Source organism: Otolemur garnettii, unplaced genomic scaffold (assembly GCF_000181295.1).
Source record: "Otolemur garnettii isolate 467f Iridium unplaced genomic scaffold, OtoGar3 scaffold00111, whole genome shotgun sequence".
Lineage (NCBI taxonomy): Eukaryota > Metazoa > Chordata > Mammalia > Primates > Galagidae > Otolemur > Otolemur garnettii.
The window spans coordinates 3,757,283-3,778,470 of NW_003852506.1; the positions used below are offsets into that span (position 1 = coordinate 3,757,283).

Consider the following 21,188-nt stretch of genomic DNA (forward strand, 5'->3'; position numbering starts at 1 on the left):
AACTGAGGACTAGACTCAGGATACACCTGCTCCATCAGACCAGGTTGGGAAGGGTCCCCTCCACAGGCAGTCTCATCACCATGACAACTGAGGACAACACAGGACTATTCAGTCCCCTGGAGAGCAGCACCTCAAGAGCAAACTGTCACCTGCTCTGCAAGGTGAAGAATTACGTCTCCTGCCCCCTCCCTGTCATCGGAGTCATAACGCCCCTGGGGACGGGAGGGGTCTTGGTTTTTCAGGCTCCTGCAGCCTTTTGATTTGGGGAGCACAGATTCTCCCTTCCACAGCTTTCCATTTAGCATGACCGCTTCCCCTAACTGGTAAGAAGGTGATTACAACCTCACACATTCACATTCATCCATTCAGTAAATATTTACTAAAGGAAGACGATGTGCCAGACACTTGGGAGAATTCTTATGGGTTGGAAGACACCCAGAAGGATTTCCGCTCACGTATGACTCTGAACCACAGGTACTGGCTGCCAGGAGGCCTGCCTGGACAGAGTTTAAAGAGTCGTGGCTAGTGCTGCCTGTGAATCCCCAGGCACCCTGCAGAGAAGGCGTCCTCTGCTGCTGTTGCCAAGGCTCCATCCCAGCAGGTACCCACCACACACTGTCCTTGTGTAGACTGTGCCCCAGAGCACACCTCTAGAGTGACTAGACAGCCTGGCCCCACTGCCAGTGACGCACCCATGCAACTCTGGGCCACACTCACCCCTCTATTCTGTCTGTGTAAACTGAAGGTGACGGACACACCTCACAGGACTGTCCTGAGCATTGAGGGTGACTCCCCAGACCCCCTAGCTAGCCCAGGAACAGGAGCTAACCTTGCCTTGTCTCACCATCTTTTAGCCAGGGGTCCAGGAGTGCTGGCCCTTTCTGGGGAAGTCCAGGGACTCTCCCCCCTCAGCATCTCATTCTGGTCTCTGCTTCTTCCTAATCTCAGCCAGAATGTCCTCAGGTCCTCTATCTTGTAGACCTTTAAGCTGATTCACATTCCTCTGTTGCTTTCTCTGCCAGCCTCAGCCTCTCCCTGACCTTCTAGCTTCTGCTCCACTAGAGGAAAGGCCTGCTTTTCCCTCCTGTCTTTCTTTCCCTCCTCCCTCCCCCCTTCTTTATCCTCTTTCTCTCCCTCCAGGCTCCCTGCCAGGTGCTACAGAAACACTGGGAACAAGCCAAGTAGTCCCTGGCCCTCAGCTGCAGCCCAGGGGTTTCCAGCATGTAGACAATGACCACATGGTGAGGGCCAGAAAAGCTGCCCATGGCACCAGCACCCAGAGAGACAAGAAGGGAGGAAAGAGACAGGGTGCAGAGACAGGAGAAGGAATTCCAGGCCGAAGGAACTGTGCGCGCAAGGGTGGGAATGTAGCGGGGAAACAGGAGGCGAAGCCGGGTTCACTGCAGAGCAAATGCGGACAGAGAAAGAAGCTGCCCAGTGAGGCCATGGGGCAGAAAAGCACCTTGCAGGACAGGGTCAGGGGTCGGTACTGCACTGGGGACCCTGAAAGGACATTGCCCGGTTTAAGCCCCAGTTCCACCACTTAACAGCTCCACAACCTTGGCAATTTTATTGATTTCTCTGATGATGGGTTTCTTCTTTCATAAAACAGGATAACAGGGAGCAATGATTTCATGGGTCACTGTGAAAATGAAGTGACACAGTGTTTGGCAGACACTACACATTCAGCAAACATTAGCTTCTCTGCCAGCTGGAACAAGGGTAGTACAGTGAAGATAGAGAGAAGCTGAGGGATTCCAGAATGCTCCAGGTCAACACACCCTTCTCCCAGCCCCTCTCATCTCCAGAGTCTACTTTCTTTCTTTAGAGTTCTGGTCTCACTCGGTTGCCCAGGCTGGAGTGCAGTGGTATCACTGTGGCTCACTGCAGCCTTGAACTCTGGGCTCAGGCAATCCTCCCATCTCAGCGTACTACGGGTGTGCACCAACACACTTGGCTAACTTTTCTTACTTTTTGTAAAGATGGGGTCTCACTGTGTTGCCCAGCCTGGTCTTGGACTCCTGGCCTTGAGTAATCCTCCCACCTAGGCCTCCCTAAGCGCTGGGATTACATGTGTGGGCCCACATGCCCGACTACAAGCGTGCATCTTAACCAGGATCTCATTCTCTGTCTATCTGAAGCCCATCTCCCCATGGCAAGGAATTTAGTCCTATCCTGGGATCCAGGATTTTCCTGAATGGCTCCTATACTGTCAGCTGTGGTGCCCTTGGATTAAGACTGCAACATTCAACTGGGCATGGTGGCTCACGCCTGTAATCCCAGCACTCGGAGAGGCTGATGCAGGAGGATCGCTTGAGCTCAGGAGTTTGAGATCAGACTAAGCAAGAGTGAGACCCTGTCTCTGCTTAAAAAAAAAAAACAAAAAAAAACAAAAAAAAAAGTAGGAATGGCATTCCAGGCAAAGGAAATCTCTAGTGCAAAGTAAAGCCCAGAGGTGACAAGAGGAAACAGAGGATGATGTGTCTCAAGAACCACCTATAGCGGGCAGGGTCATGTACATGAAGCAAGAGAAGTGGGCAGAGCAAGGCCCACAGGGAGCCTGGGATGGCTGCAGAATGCAGGTTCCCACTGATGGCCAGAGGACACTGGACAGGAGGGAGGGGCACAACTGACTCCAAAGCCAAAATGTGAGCTCCGTGAGGGTAGGACTTTGATGGCTTCTCTCCCCGGCACCTTAGTGAATTCTGGCAAAGGCCAAATTCTGAAAGTTTGTGCAGAAAAGACTATGAAAGGTCAGAGCTGGAAAGCCAGATCCCAAAGAGTCCCTGATTACATCCTCCAGACCCTACCACATAATACACACTTAGCCAGTGCCCTGGAAAAGAGAGGAGCAGTGTGGACGCAGGAGAATGACTCACATGGACCAGACGTCGATTTTGGGGCCATACTTCTTCCTGGCCAGCAGCTCGGGGGCGGCATAGGCAGGGCTGCCACACTGTGTGCTGAATGGGTCGGAGTAGCCCAGGATCCCTGCACAGTTGCTCAAACCAAAGTCTGCAAAGAGAGGAGACAACACAAGCTCCGAATTAGAAAACTGCAGAAATGAAAGAAAGAGTCAAAAAGGAAAGAAGAAAAAAGGGGGGGGGGGAAAGGCAGCAGGAAAGGAAACATTCTCTCTGACTAACACATAATTTAGCATCCAAAGAGCAAACGCAACAGCTGCAAACCATAACCTCTGGATTTGAGTCTCAAGACAACAGAATGTAGGTGGTGGTTCCCTGGCTTAGCTGTGAACATTTTACACCAGGCCTCACTGCAAAAGCTGGCTGGAGCTAACAGTACCTTGATCTAAAAACTATTTCATCAAACCTTGTAAATGAGTCATTCAGGAAAAAAAAAAGGAGGCTTTGCTTTCTAGGACGAAGGCAGGAAGAGAGAACAAGCAGAGGGGCACAGAGTTAGCGAATTTCCAACTGGCCATGTGGGGAAAAGATGAAGATTGATTTCCCAGGCTGCTTGTCTGCCTCACCCTCAGTGACACATGCTCCTGCCATTTACAGTTGACTTCTTCAGTCGAATGTTTTCACTTCATGCAAGTTTTTAAAAAACTTTCCCTAAAGGTATTCAGCACAATATGGTGATCTAACAACTCTGAAAACCCTGAAGTGTTGGCTGGGAAGGTAACAGGATAGACAGAGTGACTGCAAGGCACAGCTTTGTTCCTGGATGAGTAAGGCAACCAGAAAGAAGAAAGAAAAGCCCAGAGCATCAAAAGCTACTTTGGGGCTATTATGCCTTTTGTGCTGTGTTTATTTTTGATCTTAAAGATACTGAAACTGACAGGTCATTAGAGAGCTGTTAGTGTTATGCCCTCATCTGAGATCCTTCCTCAATCTTTGTTGATCTCAGAATAAGATCACAGTTCATCCTTTGAACTTCAATGTAAATATTATGGCCTCCCCCCTGACCCCCCCAAAATAGAAGTCTCTCAGGCTACAGAGCTCAGGCAGAGACCGACTCCAAGTCTTGAAGAGAACTCCTGTGCTTTCTCAATCAGCAGTATTTATGTCTAGTTTCCTGACTGTTTTTCCCCTTCGCTTTAACAGGTCTCCACCTGTAAAGCACATGACTGTTAAACTTGCTATAGGAAGGCTCAGGACAGGAGAAACACAGTGCACACTAAGGCTGGGAGTCTGCGAAGTTACTCACACACCATGGATCAAGATGACACAACTGAAAAGGTTTCTAGCAATCATTGGCTTTTGCTGTGTCATTGAAACAGCTTTCTAAAGAGAACCTCACCCAAGCAGAACTCCAAAAACTCTTCACGGCTCTAAATATCATCCAAACTTACCAGCTCAGACGACAACAAGAACTGGCAAACCAGCCAAAAGGGGAATGTTGCATGTTCAGACGCTTTACTCGGGTTGTTTTCTGATTCCACTTTTCTCTCTTAACCTCCCTTACCCTCTTTTCCTTTGCACCCACCCTTTTTCCACCCCCACTTCCTGTCCCATCAGCCCACAGCCACACTAGACAGCACAATCCCAGCAAGAGATGCCTCCAGGAATCAGGGAGGGGGGTGGTTCTGAATTGCTAGATTAGAGGAAGAAAATCTGTTAAAAAGAACCCCAGGAACCCTGTGCTCAGACCCCACCCTGCAGTGTCACTGAAGTGGGAGGAAGAGGGGATGAATATTTTCATACAAAGAAAGAATCATATTGTGCTTTAGAGGATGGTTTCATTGTTTAAGGTTTGCAAATGAACCTAAAAGAATTTTAATTAGTGGACAAATGCACAAAGAGCACCTACTGTGGGAAAATGGAAAGGCCAATGTGGAATAAAGATATTTATTATCTGGGGCAACATTTTAAGAAAGGCTTAGCTTTATGGAACAATGAGGTTGGAGGCCCCAATCTCACTGGAGTCCCAGAAAGTGAATCTTTAAGTTTCTGAGATTAGAGAAAGAATCTGTTTCTGATCTCAGCAGGGTTCCTCATTCTATTCACTTCCTCATCTCCCCCCAAGGCCCCCTCCCATCCCCCCACCTGTCTCTAGAAGGAAGGGCTTGTTAGAAGAAGGCCGAGAGGCAAGATAAGAGACCAGATCTCCTTCCATGTCCCGGGCAAGTTTGGGAACACAAGGGTTTGGCTTTATCTTAAGCACAGTTTTGAGAAGATAAATTAGCAGGGATTTGGGGAGTGGAGGAACTAGAATCTGCCTTTTAAGTGACTTATGTTGATCTAGCCAAAAGGGCTTCAGTTAAAATATATTGTAGAGAAACAACCAGTTCGTTTCACATTCATAATTGTTAATTATTAAAATTTTACACATCTGTCCATAATTAGAATTGTGAAACTAGAGAGAAGCTCACCTCCCAGCAATGTCACCTGGGTCTGCCTCAATTAGATTTGTTAAAGACATCAGCCAATTATCGCTCCATTTTCTGAGAGCTACGAAATAAATCTCAAAAAAGCACCCAAGTGAACACTGCTCTGGAAAATTCAAGTGCAAAACTGTTCTAAGTTGTGACTCTTCCATTTTAAGATTATACTAAATTTACCAAACATCAGATTGCTTTTTCTGAAGGGGGGGAAAAAAACTTGGTTAAATCAAATCTTACTCCTGGTAATCCTAGTCAATTTGAAATATGGCAACTTGGTTAAATCAAATCTTACTCCTGGTAATCCTAGTTAATTTGAAATATGGCAACTTGGTTAAATCAAATCTTACTCCTGGTAATCCTAGTTAATTTGAAATATGGCTTACTTATATTTACTTAAACCAAATTCTTTCAAAGAAAGAGAAACTATTAAGAGTTAATGATAATAGCTATAATCACCTTTGAAAAAACAACTAGGTAATTCCTTTGAAGAAAAAAGGGTGCAAAGGGCTTTCAAGTTACAAACAGACAGCAGAGACCTTTCTTTGATCCAAATTGCCCAGCCCAGGGGCAAGAAACTCCACAAGACTGGGCCGTTCTTCTTTGCAGCCTTCCCTCATAAAGGAGGAAATGCAGACTCTGCTAAACAAAATGCAATTCCCACTTGCCCTGGGGGAGGTACAATGTCTCCTCCAGAGACAGGTGTGAGTTAGGGCAGGTTTAGTTTCGTCGTGAAAACACTGAGTGCCAACTAAAGAGTTCTAACAAAGGGAAATCCAATTATCAGAGCCACCTGTCTAGCAGTTTCAGGAACCCTGGTTTTTGACAGGGCCGAGTTTTGTCCTTGTGCCCTGAAATGCCTGCTTAAATGTCCATCCAGAGGCTGCCAGCTGAGAGGTGACTCTGAAAGGCTGGAATAAAATAGTTCCTGGCATCCAAAGAGCAGTCACCACACTGGCTAAGAAGGGAGCTATGGGCTCTAATTTAGGAATGTAATTTCCTCAGTGACTTGTGTAGGTCTCCTCTAAGAAGTTTTATTATTTAGCCAATCTGTGAGCTACTTATAAACATACCTGCTGTTTACAGTGATTGGTTCTTCCAGAATCTACCGAGCAAACGTCTAACCAAGAAAAAGGTCTATGCTTTTCAGCATTGCTTGTGCCCCAGGGCAGCTCTATAAATGGTCACCCAAGGCTACACTAGAGGAGGAAGGGGGTGGGGGCAAAGGAAGGAAAGAAACAGACGGGCAATGCCTGCCTGGGAGGTGGCCTGCACTTGGCGTGACTCACCATCTACAGGATGCCATGGAAATCGGGCCTTCACAGAGCCTGTCTTCTATAATCTCTGTTGCTATTAGGACAGCTCTGTCACTGTCACCTCCACATCTTCCAAAGACAAGGTACAGGTCCGCTCGCCAGGGAACATAAAAAAGTGTATCCTTTTCTCTATTCCTCAGCCCCCACCAGGAGGCTTCTTTGTTTAACACACCAGATCCCAGAAGTGAGGCCAGAAAGACATCCTAGAAACATTTGCCTTTTTTTCTGGCTTCTGTATTTGGCCCTCAGGACAACTGAGATACAACAGTAAAACAATTTTACAAAAACAAAGTTCTTTGGATTATCCAAGAATCTTCTACAAATAGATTATCTTAAATGCTTTGGGGGGAAAACTGGTTTCTTATTGATGAAACCATCAACCCCTATGGAGGGTGTTTAATCACCCAGCTCAGGGGTCCGCTGTTACTGCCGTGGGAGCTAACTAGAAGTCACTTGAAGGATATATTTTGGAGAGTCTTGAGACGATTTCAGTATTTACCAAACAAAAGTTCTTTCTTAGATACAAAAGTTAAAGTCCCAAAATTCTTTGGATCCTTATCTTGTCCCCTAACATAATGTCTTTTGAAGCTAGTAAGGTAGAGGAAATTATAATTGAGGTGGGAAAAGAAAGAAAAGAGGAATAAAAGACAGTGCTGTCTAATATGATGTCCTGAGATTCTGCCAAGAGCAACCATACAGGCAAACAACAACAACAACAACAACAACGGATTCTTCTAGAGAATGAGCATGTGGACCTTGATTATGAACCAGTTATGACATCCTCCCTCACAGAGCTTCCTTCCTATTGGTACAGACTCCTAATCATCCCTTTGTGAGGCCCTCTCAGCTTGGCCCCCATTGGCCTAGCACTGTCCCTATGTTGAGCATCCCCACATTCACTGAAAAATGGAGTGAAGGCTGGGCATGGTGCCTCACACCTGTAATCCTAGCACTCTGGGAGGCCAAGGCAGAAAGCTCTCTTGATCTCAGAAGTTCAACACCACCCCGAGTAAGAGCGAGACCCCCATCTGTACTAAAAATAGAAAAGCTAGCCAGGCATGGTGGCAGGAGACTGTAGTATCAGCTCCTTGGGAAGCTGAGCAAAAGGATAACTTGAGCCCAAGAGACTGCTGTAAGCTATGAAGCCACAGTACTCTATCCAGGGCAATGAAGTGAGACTCTATCTTAAAAAAAAAAGAAGAAGGTGGTGGCAGTGGTGGCTCACACCTGTAATCCCAACACTCTGGGAGGCCAAGGCAGGTGGACAGCTTGAGTTCAGGAGTTCCAGACCAGCCTGAGCAACAGAAAAACCCTGTCTCAAAAAAAAAGCATCACAGCAGGCACCCATCATCCCGGCTACTTGGGATGCTGAGGCAAGGGAATCACTTGAGCCCAAGAGCCTGAGGTTGCTGTGAGCTGTGAGGCCACAGCATTCTACCAAGGGTGACAATAAGAAAAGAAAGAAAAGAAAGAAAAGAAAGAAAAGAAAAGAAAAGAAAAGAAAAGAAAAGAAAGAAAGAAAGAAAGAAAGAAAGAAAGAAAGAAAGAAAGAAAGAAAGGAAAGAAAGAAAGAAAGAAAGAAAAGTAGAATAAGACATGGCAAAGCAATGGGCAACATTTCTGTTTGCAGCCAATTTATTTTCCACTATTTTTAAGACATTTTCTGATTAATACAAATAAAAAAACCTCTATAAAAATTCAGCTCCATCTGAATTTTTGGAGAAGCTGTAGTTTGAATAATCCGAAGAAACAAGTGACCAACAAACATTTATTTGGGGCTGTGAATTTCAATTCATGGTTACATTGCAGTATTTTACTTTCCTTATTATGTTTAAATTATTATTAAAATCAATTTTCACTTTCAAAATCATTGTTAAAATGAAAATCTTTATCGGAGGTAAAAGAAGGTGATCTAGAATATTATCTGGGGATTAGATATAGACCATGGATAATTTTCAGAGTTGAGAATGGACAACACAACACTTAAAAGATAATCTTGTTTAAAAAAAATTTTTCATACCAATCAGCTTGATATTATTGTCTTCATCTAGTAGCAAATTTTCTATCTTCAAGTCCCTGAAATAAACAAAACCACACAGCATTTCAGATAAGCATTTGAAATGGCAGAATAACATTTTGCTTAAGGGAAATGAGTTATTTTAGAGCCACTTTCAACCAATCCATAAAGCTTTCTGCCAAGACTCACTCATCAATAAGTAAACATAGATAAGACATGAAATAATTAATCACTGCAGACAATAAAAGCAGAAGGATTTCAAAGAAGACAGAGAACAAAGAGGGCAGAAGGATCATAAAAAGTTTCTGAGAAAAGAAAGACCTAAACCGGAAGCCAGAAGTCGAACACAATGAGGTTAGTAGAGTATGGAATATACCATTCAAGACAGGTGCTTCCCGGGCAGCCCAAGAAATACAGGGCAGCCATGGGTTTGCATCACTGTAGCACACTAGCCAGAGTAAGGAATACATCTGGAATGCAATTAAAAAAAAAAAAAAAGCAGTAGACAGCTGACTTAATTGACCAGTCCCAGGGACTGTATGTTTGGAGCCCAAGTATCATGATGACAAATCGCTAATCTATTTAGCAAGCAGATAATATCATGGACAGAGTAAAAGACTCCAAAGATGTCAGTATCCTAATTCCTACTGTTACACCTGAGAACTGTTAACTTTATGGAACGAAAAGGAATTAAGTTCCAGATGGAACAAATGCTAATCAGGTCAGGGGTGATGTCACTCATTGACAGCCAAGTGACAGGAGGAGGTGAGGGAGAAATGCACTCAGTCCTGTCCAGTGTGAAATGCCTGTTCTATCTGTTCCAGCCACTGCAAGCTCCTTGAGGGCAGAGAGCACGTCTGCCTCGCTTACCACTGTACCTCAGTCCCTTGCACGTTCCAGGTACTTGATAAATACCAATGAGTCTAGATTACCAAAGGGATCGTTCTGAATTTCAGGGAAAAAAGGTATTTATATGAAGAAAAGGATACATTTGCTCATCAAAACCACCAAGGTCAACAATTATGAGCTCTGCCCTCTTAAAGTGTAGCCTGCCAACTCAGGCACACCTTGAATATTAATTACATAAGAATATTCTTCTCTCCCATTAGAAAAAAATATTCTCTTCCATTGTTTTGAAACATACCATTACTGGTTCAGCTTTTATTTTCTAATAAAGAGATGGGCAATTCTTTTCCCTCTTATCTCTATTGTAAGAGACTGAATAGCGTAACCATGATAAAACAAAAATGACAACTGACAGACTACTCAACTCAAGGTCTACTCAAGGTCAGAAACAAAAAGGGGCAGCCGCTGGGACTGTCTATGGCAAACAAGACCACGGTTGCCCATTTTAACCAGGCTCGGTCCTGGTACGGCCAGCTCAGCTCATTTGCCAAGAGGAGCCAGAAATCTGGATTTGATCTCAATTTTTACATGTTGGCAATGATTTCGTATTTAAAAGTCATAGTTAGAACAGCATCACGTGGGCCAACCTTGCAGGCGAGATTATCAGTGTTGAGCCTCAGCACAGGTGGAAACGGAAGCTTTGGAAGGACATGGCATTGTCCAGGGAGAGGGTGTAGAATTGGGGGGAGATGAATAGGCTGGTGGGGAACAGTGACATTCACAGCAGACTGGGGAGTCAGGAGGGACCATGAGGCTATTGTCACAGGAACACCAAGGGCAGGATTTCAAGATGGGAAGGACATGGCATCAAATACAGAGAAAGGGTGAGCTCTAAAAAGGGTCCAACAGAGTCATGACAGCTCTGGACATGAGTCTCTGGACATGAGTCATGACAGCTCTGGACATGAGCTCTAAAAAGGGTCCAACAGAGTCATGGCAGCCTCAGGACAGGACACTTCACTGAGGGGGAAGACCTGTGTTAAAATTGGGACTATAATCAGGCATTTCCCAATCCAATGCACCCTCAAATGAGTAAAAGAACTTTATACTTTCACTTCTATCCAAATGAAACAATACACAAAATATTTTAAAACTACATCTTCCTTTTAAAGGTATCACTGGTGCCCAAATACAGGGTGATCCAAAGGTGGCACCCCCCATTTTCCCAGTAAGACCTTACCCCTCAGAAAAAGATTTCTGGAAAACACAAATATGTAATTATTAAGAATGTAATGGAATTATTAAGTGAATCTTTATAGTATTTATCTATGAAGCTATACCATCACATATAAGGTCATCTACATAATTAGTTTTAGAAGTGTTATTTCCATACCCAAACATTTCATGAAACAATTTAATTCAAACAGATCCCAGGCAGAGCCCATAGGACCTTTTGAATCACTGTGCAGTGTTCCACTGTAACACGATCTTTCAGGTGCCCGGATGTTGGAGATAGAGCATTTTTTGAATCTGTCTGTGATGCACTTGCTGGGAATCTTATCCTAATCCCTAGGCTCTCATTTAAAATCTCTATAAATTAACCATTCAAAGAATTGCTTTTCAAACTGTTGTAATTGTGGCCATATCTCCAGAAGTTATTATTAAAGCCACAGAAAATGTCTTTGCCTTCCCCTTCCTATGTGATCAGTACTGCCGATGCTGTGATGACAACCCAGTGCCTTACTCAGGAGGTTCTCTGTAGGGCTTAGTTGGCCACCTGAAGTTAATTACCTGAGTCCATTCCGCAGAGAGGGCCACTCAGGCTCTCTACTCAGCTAGTCAACAATGACCGAAATAGCCACAAATGACCCCAAGAGAACGCAAAATTGAGAAGCTACCTTGTTGAATAAGAAAAGGGCACATTTATTCATATGGTTTTAGAGACTGACTATTACAGTGTAGCTTTATTTATTTTTCTCTAACAGAGAGACAGGGTCTCACTCTGTGGCCCAGGCGGGAATGCAGGGGCACAATGCTAGCACACCGCAGACTCTCATGCCTCAGCCTCCAAGCTAGGTGGGACTACCAGGCACTTGCCACCACATCCAGCTCTATGGTGTACCTTTAAAAAAAAATGCTGGCAGGTCTCTATTATCCAGAAAACTGGCTGCATCAGAAAACCCTCTGTGGTCCATGAGAAAAGCACGGTGTTTAGCCCTAGCCAAGACCCAAACTCTTGGCTCTGTTAAAGTGTGCGAATTCGCCCTGTGGAAAGGAAGGCACTAACAGCAGCCTGGTCCACACCTGACAACAGGAAAGGGGCAGCAGAGGCTCAACCTCACATCAGGGGTCCTTAACCTGATTAAAAATAACCCTGTCATCGAGGGGAGAGGGAATTGGATGGATCCCCCTCTGGTCTTACAGTACAAAGAGTTCCTGTCTGGGAGAGTTAAGTTTGAAGTTCAATGTTAACTTACAACTGAGAACAAAACAGAAGAACAGAATGGCCCCTGGATGGTGGGGATATGGCTTTTTCTTGAGGGGCTTCAAAGAGGATTTAGGAGAAGCAAGAACAGGAATGGGGTATGACCTACACTGGAAGATGGGCTGACTAGGACAGTGCTGGGTGAGGGCACAGAATGTCTCGGGAATAAAAGGAGTAAATGAGTGCACCAGCCGAGAGATGCCACTGGAACAGCTTTGGGAGAGGATGAAGAGGGGACCAACAAAGAAGAGGCCGTAAGAGACGGTGGGCACAGGTGCAGGCGGCTTCTGGACCTTGTTTGCTAACTGGCAGCTCAGAGGGCCCAGTTGCACTCGTCCTCACGGCACTCCCCAGACTTCATGTGGAGTTTTGTGTATATGTGTGTGTGTGTATGTGTGTGGAGGGAGTGTTTATCCAGAGACCTAGAGAAGACCTACAAGAAGACTCCTCACCCTGCCAAGGCCAGAGTTGCCGTTTGCTGAAACATCACGTGAGGCAGATTGATGACAGAAGCATGGGCCAACAAACTTACTTACAAACTTACACGGGGCCTCCAAAGTGAAAGCACAAACACAGGGGCAATTGTCCATTTTTATGCCTAGGTTCAATAAAGCATGGACGGCAAGTAGAAACATGATCAGACAGAAAGGGCATGATCTAATGTTAACAGACTGAGTGGGAGACCCCCCCAAGGCCTGTCTGTGTGGATTCCTCCTGGCCTCTCGGCACACCTCGCATTCCTTCCTTCCGAGTGTAGGGCAGGACCCTCTCATATAGGGGGACCTATGACCTACAGTCAAGGTATTCAGATTATTTCTTTGTGACCAGTTTTTACATAGAATATTGTTAGATTTTAGAGCCGGCTTTCAAAAAAAGGGGTTCTGGTTTCTAAAACCCACCTTGGAAAAGAGGGGTTCAAGTTTTTGAGACTAAACTAGGCTAGCCTTGGGGGAGAACGGGACCCTGAGACAGGAGAACAGGGGAAGAACGGAGGAAAACTTTTGCTTCTGAGGCCTTTATTTTGGGGTACTGTTTTCTGAGCCCCAACAACACCCTTCAGGTATCACCTAATTGAGGTTCCCCCTAAGCCACCACCCCCCACTTTCCCTGCATTTCTTTAAAGATGGTCACCTCAATGGTTCTAAGACTGGCCACAATGAACTGAGTCACTGTCCTCCCAGACCAACGATGGTGCAAGGGAGGCTGGTCAGGGGAGGGGGAGGAGGCCTGTTGCTGTAACAAACATCCAGGACCTGGCCATCCATGTGGGGGAGAGCATGGGTGTGCATCTGTGTAGACACCTGCATGCACACAGCCACACGTGGATGACTGTGAGTGTACACATGGGTAAGTATGTGCGTGTGTGGCACATGCATTAAGTGTGAACCTGCCTGTCAGTGTGCACACCCCATATGTATATGGTCACCTGTGTGCACACGCACGCATGCAACACACATGTCCAGAATAGTGGGATGGCAGTGAAGGCAGAGCTTCTCCCAGGGCCTCAGCAGGCCACATCCAGCTCAGGAGGCCTAGGCCAAGGGGCAGGAGCACGGCAGAGAGCCTGAGGCAGCCACTCAGGGCTGAGACCAAAGATGAAAGTGAAGAACCGAAGATTCAAGCAGGAGAAAGAGGAGCTGATGAAGACATGAAGGCCTTGGCAGCCCGCCTCTCTCCAGCTGACCCACTGACTAGCCCTAGGTAAGTTATTTTAACTCTCTGAGCTTCTGATTCTTCCTGGGAACCAGGCCAGCACAAGAGGGTCCCCAGCAGGGCCACTGGCAGAAGAAAGGAGACAGGCATCCTAAGTCCTTTGAGGGCCACTCCTACGAGAGCTGAAGGATACGGTTATGAGGTGAGAGGCTGGAGCCAAAGCAGCTAAGTTAAAGATTCTAAAGGCAAGGTCAAGAGGAAAGACTACAGAGAAGACTTGAAGCGGGTGATTAATCTGGCCATCGCAAATGGTACTGGGGGCCTGGACCTCCAAATGTAAAGCCAGGAGCCACGCAGCCCAGGGAGGCCTAGACCCCACTCAGACAGGATTCAGTCTGGGGAGAAAGTTCTGCCTGTGGGGATGGCCACAGATGGATTTTAATAATAAGCTAAGAATAAAACATCCAAAACTCCCCAAGCTCCTAACTCCCGAGGCCACAGGCTCTGGCAAGAAACAAGTTTTTTTGGTTAGGCTTATCCTCAGAAGCACGGCATTAAACAAACAAAATGATCTGCATATCTTTGATTTACCTGCAATATGGACATTTTGATAAAATACAAGAATAATGTATTAAGCATGTACCTGATTTATGTATCATAATGAAACCATTATTGAGTTCCTGTAACATTCTAGAAACGAATTCTGTTAATAAAAATGGAAGATCTATTCACTAGAAAGAAGACACCACTGTACAAACTGTGACCTGAAAAATAAGCAAATTGGCACTATGTCAGTGAAGAAACTCCCCTGAACGCCCCGGGAAGACATGGAATAGTCAAGAAAGAACATGTGACTTGTACCAGAAAGCTTCCCTCTCCGTGAATACTCTGACACTGGTGGTGTTCATTCCCTTTCCCTTTGTTCATTCAACAAAGTTTTACTGTGTGCGGGCACTGGACTGAGCTTTGGCCTGTACCGAATAGAGATATCAAAGAAGTACTTGTGGGTGGTTGGGGAGCAAAGCAGAGGGTGCAGCCTGGAGGGCATCCTGGAGAAGGTGGGCTTGGAGCTGGGGCCTGAAGGCTGAGTAGGATCCAGCCAGGCAAAGAGAGCAAGGAAGGTTCCCACAGAGAAAGAGCAGCAGTGGGGCCCTGAGCACCCTGAACTCTGAGCCTCAGCTTCCTGTGTGTACAAGGAGCAGTGGTTACAGCGAACACGTGCTCCATCCTGAGGCAGCGCCTTGGCTGTCAGCACTTTACATGGGTTGGCTTACCTTACCCTCACAACCACCACGGGACGCACATAATCCATTATCCCTGTCGTGTTGAGGGGGACAGAGACACAGAAACCTGAGTCACTTGCCCAGTGTTACTCTGAAGTGGTAGAGCCAGACGCAGAGGCCGGCAGTCAGTCAGGCATTAGAGACAATGCTACCGACCACTGTACATCCCAGCCCACGAAGTCGTCAGACTAGTGCGGGGGTCCTCAAACTTTTTAAGCAGGGGACCAGTTCACTGTCCCGCAGACTATTAGAGGGCCAGACTGTGGGCCTCGGGACGAGTTGGCTACTAAGCAGGACAGGCAGCAGTGGCAAAACTACCTGGCGGGCTGCATAAATGTCTAGGCGGGCCACATGTGGCCCGCAGGTCATAGTTTGAGAACACCTGAGCTAAAGCTTTGGAAAATCTCACTTTTCCAATCCCATTTTTTTTTCTTTAAAGATAGCCAGGCTGGAGTACAGTGGCCTGATCATAACTCGTATAGCAGGCGTCCTCAAACTATGGCCCACAGGCCACATGCAGCCCACCTAGGACATTTACCTGGCCTGCTGGGTGTTTTTGCCACCACTGCCCGTCCTGTTTAGCAGCCGACTTGTCCCAGAGCCCGCAATCCAGCCCTCCAACAGTCTGAGGGACAGTGAACTAGCCCCCTGTTTAAAAAGTTGGAGGACTCCTGTGCTATAGCCTCGAACTTGTAGGCTCAAGGTATCCTCCTGCCTCAGCTTCCCAAGTACCTAGGACTATAGCTATGTGTCAGCACACCCAGCTATCTTTATTTTCTATAGAGATGGGATTTCACTATGTTGCCCAGGCTGCTCTTAAACTCCTGGCCTCAAGCGATCCTCTGGCCTCAGCCTCCCAAAACGCTGGGACTACGTGAGCCATCATGCCTGGCCCTTATCTTTTCAAACCCAGTTAAACATAAAAACATTTGCTATGACCTGCTGGTCCAGGTATGTGCTTGCTCTCAGCAGAATGCCCTCAGGGCAGCTCCTGGAGGTAAGCAGAAAGCATCCCCCTCTCATTTGCTTTCCCTCCCTCACCTCTCCAAGAAAACCTGGAAGTTAAAAAATCTTCTTAATCCCCAGCCAGCACAGGTGGTGCTTGTTTCTTGTTAGGCCGAAGAGAACAAAGAAGGGCCTCCTCTCCTGCACTGCATCCCTCCTGGGTGGCAGGGCCCCCTTCCAGTACTGATGACTGGGAAGGTGGAGGCCCTGCAGCCGCACACCCCACACCCCAGCCGGCTCACGGCTCTTTGATCTTGTGTCTCTTTCTCCTACTCCTGTAGCACTCCTCCCCACCCCCCCCCACCAGGCTTGTCTCTTCCTGTTGGGGATGGCGGTATTATATTATCCTGCTATGTTTTCTCTGTACGGTTTAATTGGACTTTGTTATTTTGAATGAAAAGTGAATCTCCAATTAGCCTCTCCGCAGAATCGGTGTTCTTGTTGATTTGTGTTAAGAGTCCACCCTCTGTATACAATCGGCACACCACCAGATTTTGGCATGCTGTGGGGTGAGCACATTTGGGGGGTGGGAAATAATCTCAGGTAATTCTAAGATGGAGTAATGAAGAAATCAGACCATACTCTACCTTGGTAAAACATTAACAATAGCCCCGTTGTAGCAAAAGATGCAGAGGTTACAGTAAGTCCAATTTCATAAAGAGTTCTCTGCTGGCTTAAGGGAGTCTGCTTTATACAGGTTTAGTTACCTTTTTATTAAAATTATACTTATAATATTTACATAATTTTTAAAGATTTGCTTCTTTTAAATGATATTTAAATAGTTCTGGTAGGTAATTAAATACATAGATTTAACACCACAAGAAATGAGAATGGTACTAGCATTAAGTTATGACATAACCACCCTAATCGGGAACCACATTTTTAAAGCATCTCCTAATACACAAAACGTTAAGCCCTTTAAATCATTATACATGTAGCCACAAAAATTCATCCTCAATCCTTTTGGACAATCCAATGTATTTGCTCAGAAATCTCCCTGAAATACTAAACTCTCTTATTCACTTGAAAAAAAAAAAATCTTAACCTCAAAATAATTTATGAAATGTATTCTACCTTTGCAGCATAAGGAAAAAATTCCCCACCCCTGGCCAAGGCTATAGAACAGAGCATACCAGTGGTCAACCAAATTGTGAATGTCAAAAATTCGTGGTACAGAATCTGTGAAAGTCAAGACTTTCTGTTAAAGCCACCCACGAATACACTCTAAACAAACCACTTAATGTGATATCTCAACCCCTAATCACCTATATCCATGTGATGGTCATGATTTCTTAGAGACAAAAGGGAAGAAATCCTCCTCAAAGATACCTGTCTTTCCAGTCTTTAGAAGATCAGAAGCTCACACCTGTAGTCCCAGCTCTCTGGGAGGCTGAGGTGGGTGGATTGCTTAAGCTCACAAATTCAAGACCAGCCTGAGCAAGAGTGAGACTCTGTCTCTCCTAAAAATAGAAAAACCGGCAAAAAGATCGCTTGAGCCCAAGAGGTGGAGGTTGCTATGAGCCATAATGATGCCATGGCACTCTACCCAAGGGCAGCTGCTTAAGACTCTGTCTCAAAAAAAAATTTTTTTTTAATATTAAAAAGAAAAAAAGATCAGAGCCCTCACTATTATTAGATTATGACTATATTTCCAAGGATAGAGAGGAAAAAGTAGAAAGCTGGAGATCAGAGAAAGAGAAAGTATACTGTCTTTGCTATCAAAACATTATTAAATTCATTCCTTTGACATCCTGACAGTAATTGTGCCGACAGGGATTGGATTTTGTTAAAATTACTTTAAAAGGGTTGCTGAGAATTTCCTGCAAGAGAGGCCGGTGAGCAATGCACAGCTTTCACTTGATTTTCCTTTGTTGTCCTCGAAATCCTGAGAAGCGAGGTGCTCCTCATCCTTTTGACAGCATGACACCCTTGGAAAAATACCCTGAGTGCCACAGAGAGCTCTGACACTTGCAGTCCCCTGATTCTCTTTTCTGCCATGGCCTATGGACTCGGTAATCCAAGCTGATTCATTCATGAGGTTTCTGCCTTCGTCATCTGAACAAAGAGCCAGGCACACTTACAGCCATCATTTTCCTAATAACAGCAGAGCTATGACACTTTAGGCTACACAAGAGTATTGCTGGAAAGAGCCAAAAATAGTGTTATTCACTTAAAATTTCTGAATGTTCTCTTCCTTGCTGAGCTAAACCCACAGAGTTCTAATGAAGTGTGATCTCATGATAACACGTGTGACTAATAAAACGTACATGAAGAGGTTCTCTTGCCTCAGTGAGGAGAAAATGACAGGCCTGACCAAGGCCTGACCAAGGCTGGCCACAGCTGGCTCTGGGAGACCCCTGGGAAAAGGTCCGCCCGGCCGTGCTCCTGGGTTTACTCACCACAGGGCACAGCGCTCCACACTGATGAGTGCGGTTCTCATCAGTAAGGAGACGGTTCTCTCCACCTTGAAAGTCTTAGAGTTCTAAGTAAAGGGCTGGAGCTGCTTTCTTTGCTGACCAGAAAATGAATGGCTTTCCACCAGATAAAATTAGATTATCCTTATTAAAAATAAAATTAGATTCACCATTAAATATTGAATTTTTAAAAAATATGTGTCTCCTCCAAAAGGTTAAACCGAGAGCTGCCACATGCCCCAGCAATTCCACTTCCCAGAGTGGAGTTCTTGGAAAGCAGTAAGAACATTAAGTTTACATAAACGCTCACAGCTGCAGTATTCCTAACAGCCCAAATGTGGAAGCAACGCGAATGTCCATCGACCAATGAGTGGACCAACAAAATTGTGGTGTAGCCATATAATGGAATATTACTTGGCCATCAAAAAGGAAAGCCGTTCAGATACATGCTATAACATGGACAAATCTGAAAGACATTATGCTAAGTCAAAGAAGCCAATCACAAAAGACCATATTTTGTAGGATTCCATTTATATGAAATGTCTAGAATAGGCAAAGCCATGGAGAAAAAGACAGAAAGTACATATGTTGGCAGGTGCCAGTGGCAGGTGGTCGGGGGTAGGGGATGAGGAGTGACTGCTAATGGGAACAGGGTTTCTTTTGAGGGGTAATAAAAAATATTTCAAAATTAGATAATAATGATGGTTGTCCAACTCTGTAAAAATACTAAAATTTTTAGTAAACTCTGTAAAATACTAAAAGGATGACACTGAATTATACATGTTTAGATGGTTAATTTTATAGTTTCTCAATGGTATATCAACAAAAAGTGTTTTAACATGTGTGCACATATGTTTAATACATATACACTAACATATTGTATGGCTTGATTTTCCATTTAAAAAAAGAATCAATTAAAAATGGTAGTTACCATGAATGGATTAACAAATTGTGGTGTATGTGCACCATGGAACACTATGCAGCCATAAAAAGATGGTGACTACACATCTTTTATGTTTACTTGGATGGAGCTGGAACATATTCTTCTTAGTAAAGTATCTTCAAGAATGGGGGAAAAAAGTATCCAATATACTCAATACTACTATGAAATCAATATATAATCACCTACACATTCATATGAATGGCAAAACATGACTATAGTCCAGAAAGTAGAAGGGAAGAGGAGAGACAGAGGAGCGGAGGGGGGATATGGGAGGGAGGAGGGCATTTGGAGGACCTCGCCTACTATGCATGATGCAATGGTACATTTCAAAACTATTAAGAAATGAGTATAATTGTGATGGATGTGTTATTTAGTTCAGTGTAAGAATTTCATGTTGTATATTGAAGCAGTACCCTGAACCCCATAAACGCATCAATGTACAAAGTTATGATTTAATAAAAAATAATTTTTAAAAATGGTATTTAATTTTCTCAACCACTTAGAATAGCAATTGATTATGATTCTACGAAGGAAGAACCATACATTTACTGGTATGGTACTCTTTGGAGGAAAAAAGAGGGCACTTTTTTTTTTTAATTTATTTTATTTTTATACAGTACTAAAACTAGACACCCACCATCAAGGACAGCATTGCTAAGAACAGTATTTTCATTTACTTTCTTTGTGAAGCCTCTTCCTAAGAGGGAACAGGCTGATAAAAAACAAGCTTGATCTTCATAATTATTTGTCAGATTTATTTGGCTTATGGGGGACACCACCATTGAGTTCAAGGGCAAGTTCACCATTTGAATGGTGATTCAATTCAATTGAATTAAAAGCTCTTGGGCAGCAGTACTACATGTAAAGCAAGTACATTGAAAGTATCCTCCCTAGCATTGAGTGAAAAATAGTCTTATGCCACTTGACACTGCTTCTTTCAGACACCGGAGCAACTATTCTCATAGGTTTGCAAATAATAGAAAGAATAACAGCCAGCACTTACCTGGTGCCTAACTCATTGACCCTACACCAACCAAGAAAGAAGTATCATTATTACTCCCATTTTATAGATGAAGAGACTAAGGTTCACAGAAGGTAAGGGACATGCTCAAGGTCAGAAAACTATCAAAGAGGCTGGGTGTGCTGGCTCACGCCTGTAATCCTAACACTCTGGGAGGCCAAGGGTGGGTGCATTCCTTGGCTCAGGAATCCAAGACCAACCTAAGCAAGAGCAAGGCAAAAAATTCTATTAAAAGTAGAAAAACTAGCTGGACATTGTGGTGGGTGCCTGTAGTCCCAGCTACTCAGGAGGCTGAGGCAAAAGGATCACTTGAGCTCAAGAGTTTGAGGTTGCCGCGAGCTACTATGATGCCATGGCACTCAACCTGGGATGACAGAACAAAAAATGAGAAAAAAAGAAAATAACTATCAAAGGGGAGAGAAACGTAGGACACGACCCCTCCCCCCCACACACACACACTGGCATTAGCCCAACTCAGAAAACAATTCCATGGAATGAAAATGTAGAAGAATTATGTAACAGGCTACAACTACTCAGCCTTGCTTGGAGCGGGCTGAAGCGCAGTGCTGCTCACCCCTGGCAGGGTCAGCTCTCATCAGTGTGGTGTGGTCCCTACCTGTGGACCACCCCGGCCCGGTGCAGGTGCTCCACTGCAGAGATGAGCTGCCTGATGTATCTGCGAGCCTCGGCCTCCTCCAGCCGCTTCTTCTCATATATCTTGTGCATCAGGTTGCCCCCCGGGCAAAGCTCCATGACCAGGTAGTAGCTGTTTTCCGTCTCTAAGATATCAAGGAGCTGCGTGATGTTGGGGTGGCGGATCATCTGCTGGATCTGGCCCTCTCGTCGCAGGTTTTTGGTGAC

General features: G+C 44.9%; 1 protein-coding gene across 1 annotated transcript in view; it reads right to left on the bottom strand.

Annotated features, from left to right (window-relative positions):
• The window catches only part of HUNK (hormonally up-regulated Neu-associated kinase), a 103,679-nt gene that overhangs the window by 39,933 nt on the left and 42,558 nt on the right, over positions 1 to 21,188 (bottom strand). Inside the window, exons 2-4 of the mRNA XM_012809672.1 lie at positions 20,944 to 21,188; positions 8,681 to 8,736; positions 2,880 to 3,015 (exon numbers count right to left, since the gene is read on the bottom strand). Of these exons, the coding sequence (XP_012665126.1) occupies positions 2,880 to 3,015; positions 8,681 to 8,736; positions 20,944 to 21,188 (437 nt within the window). The remainder of the gene's footprint in view (positions 1 to 2,879; positions 3,016 to 8,680; positions 8,737 to 20,943) is intronic.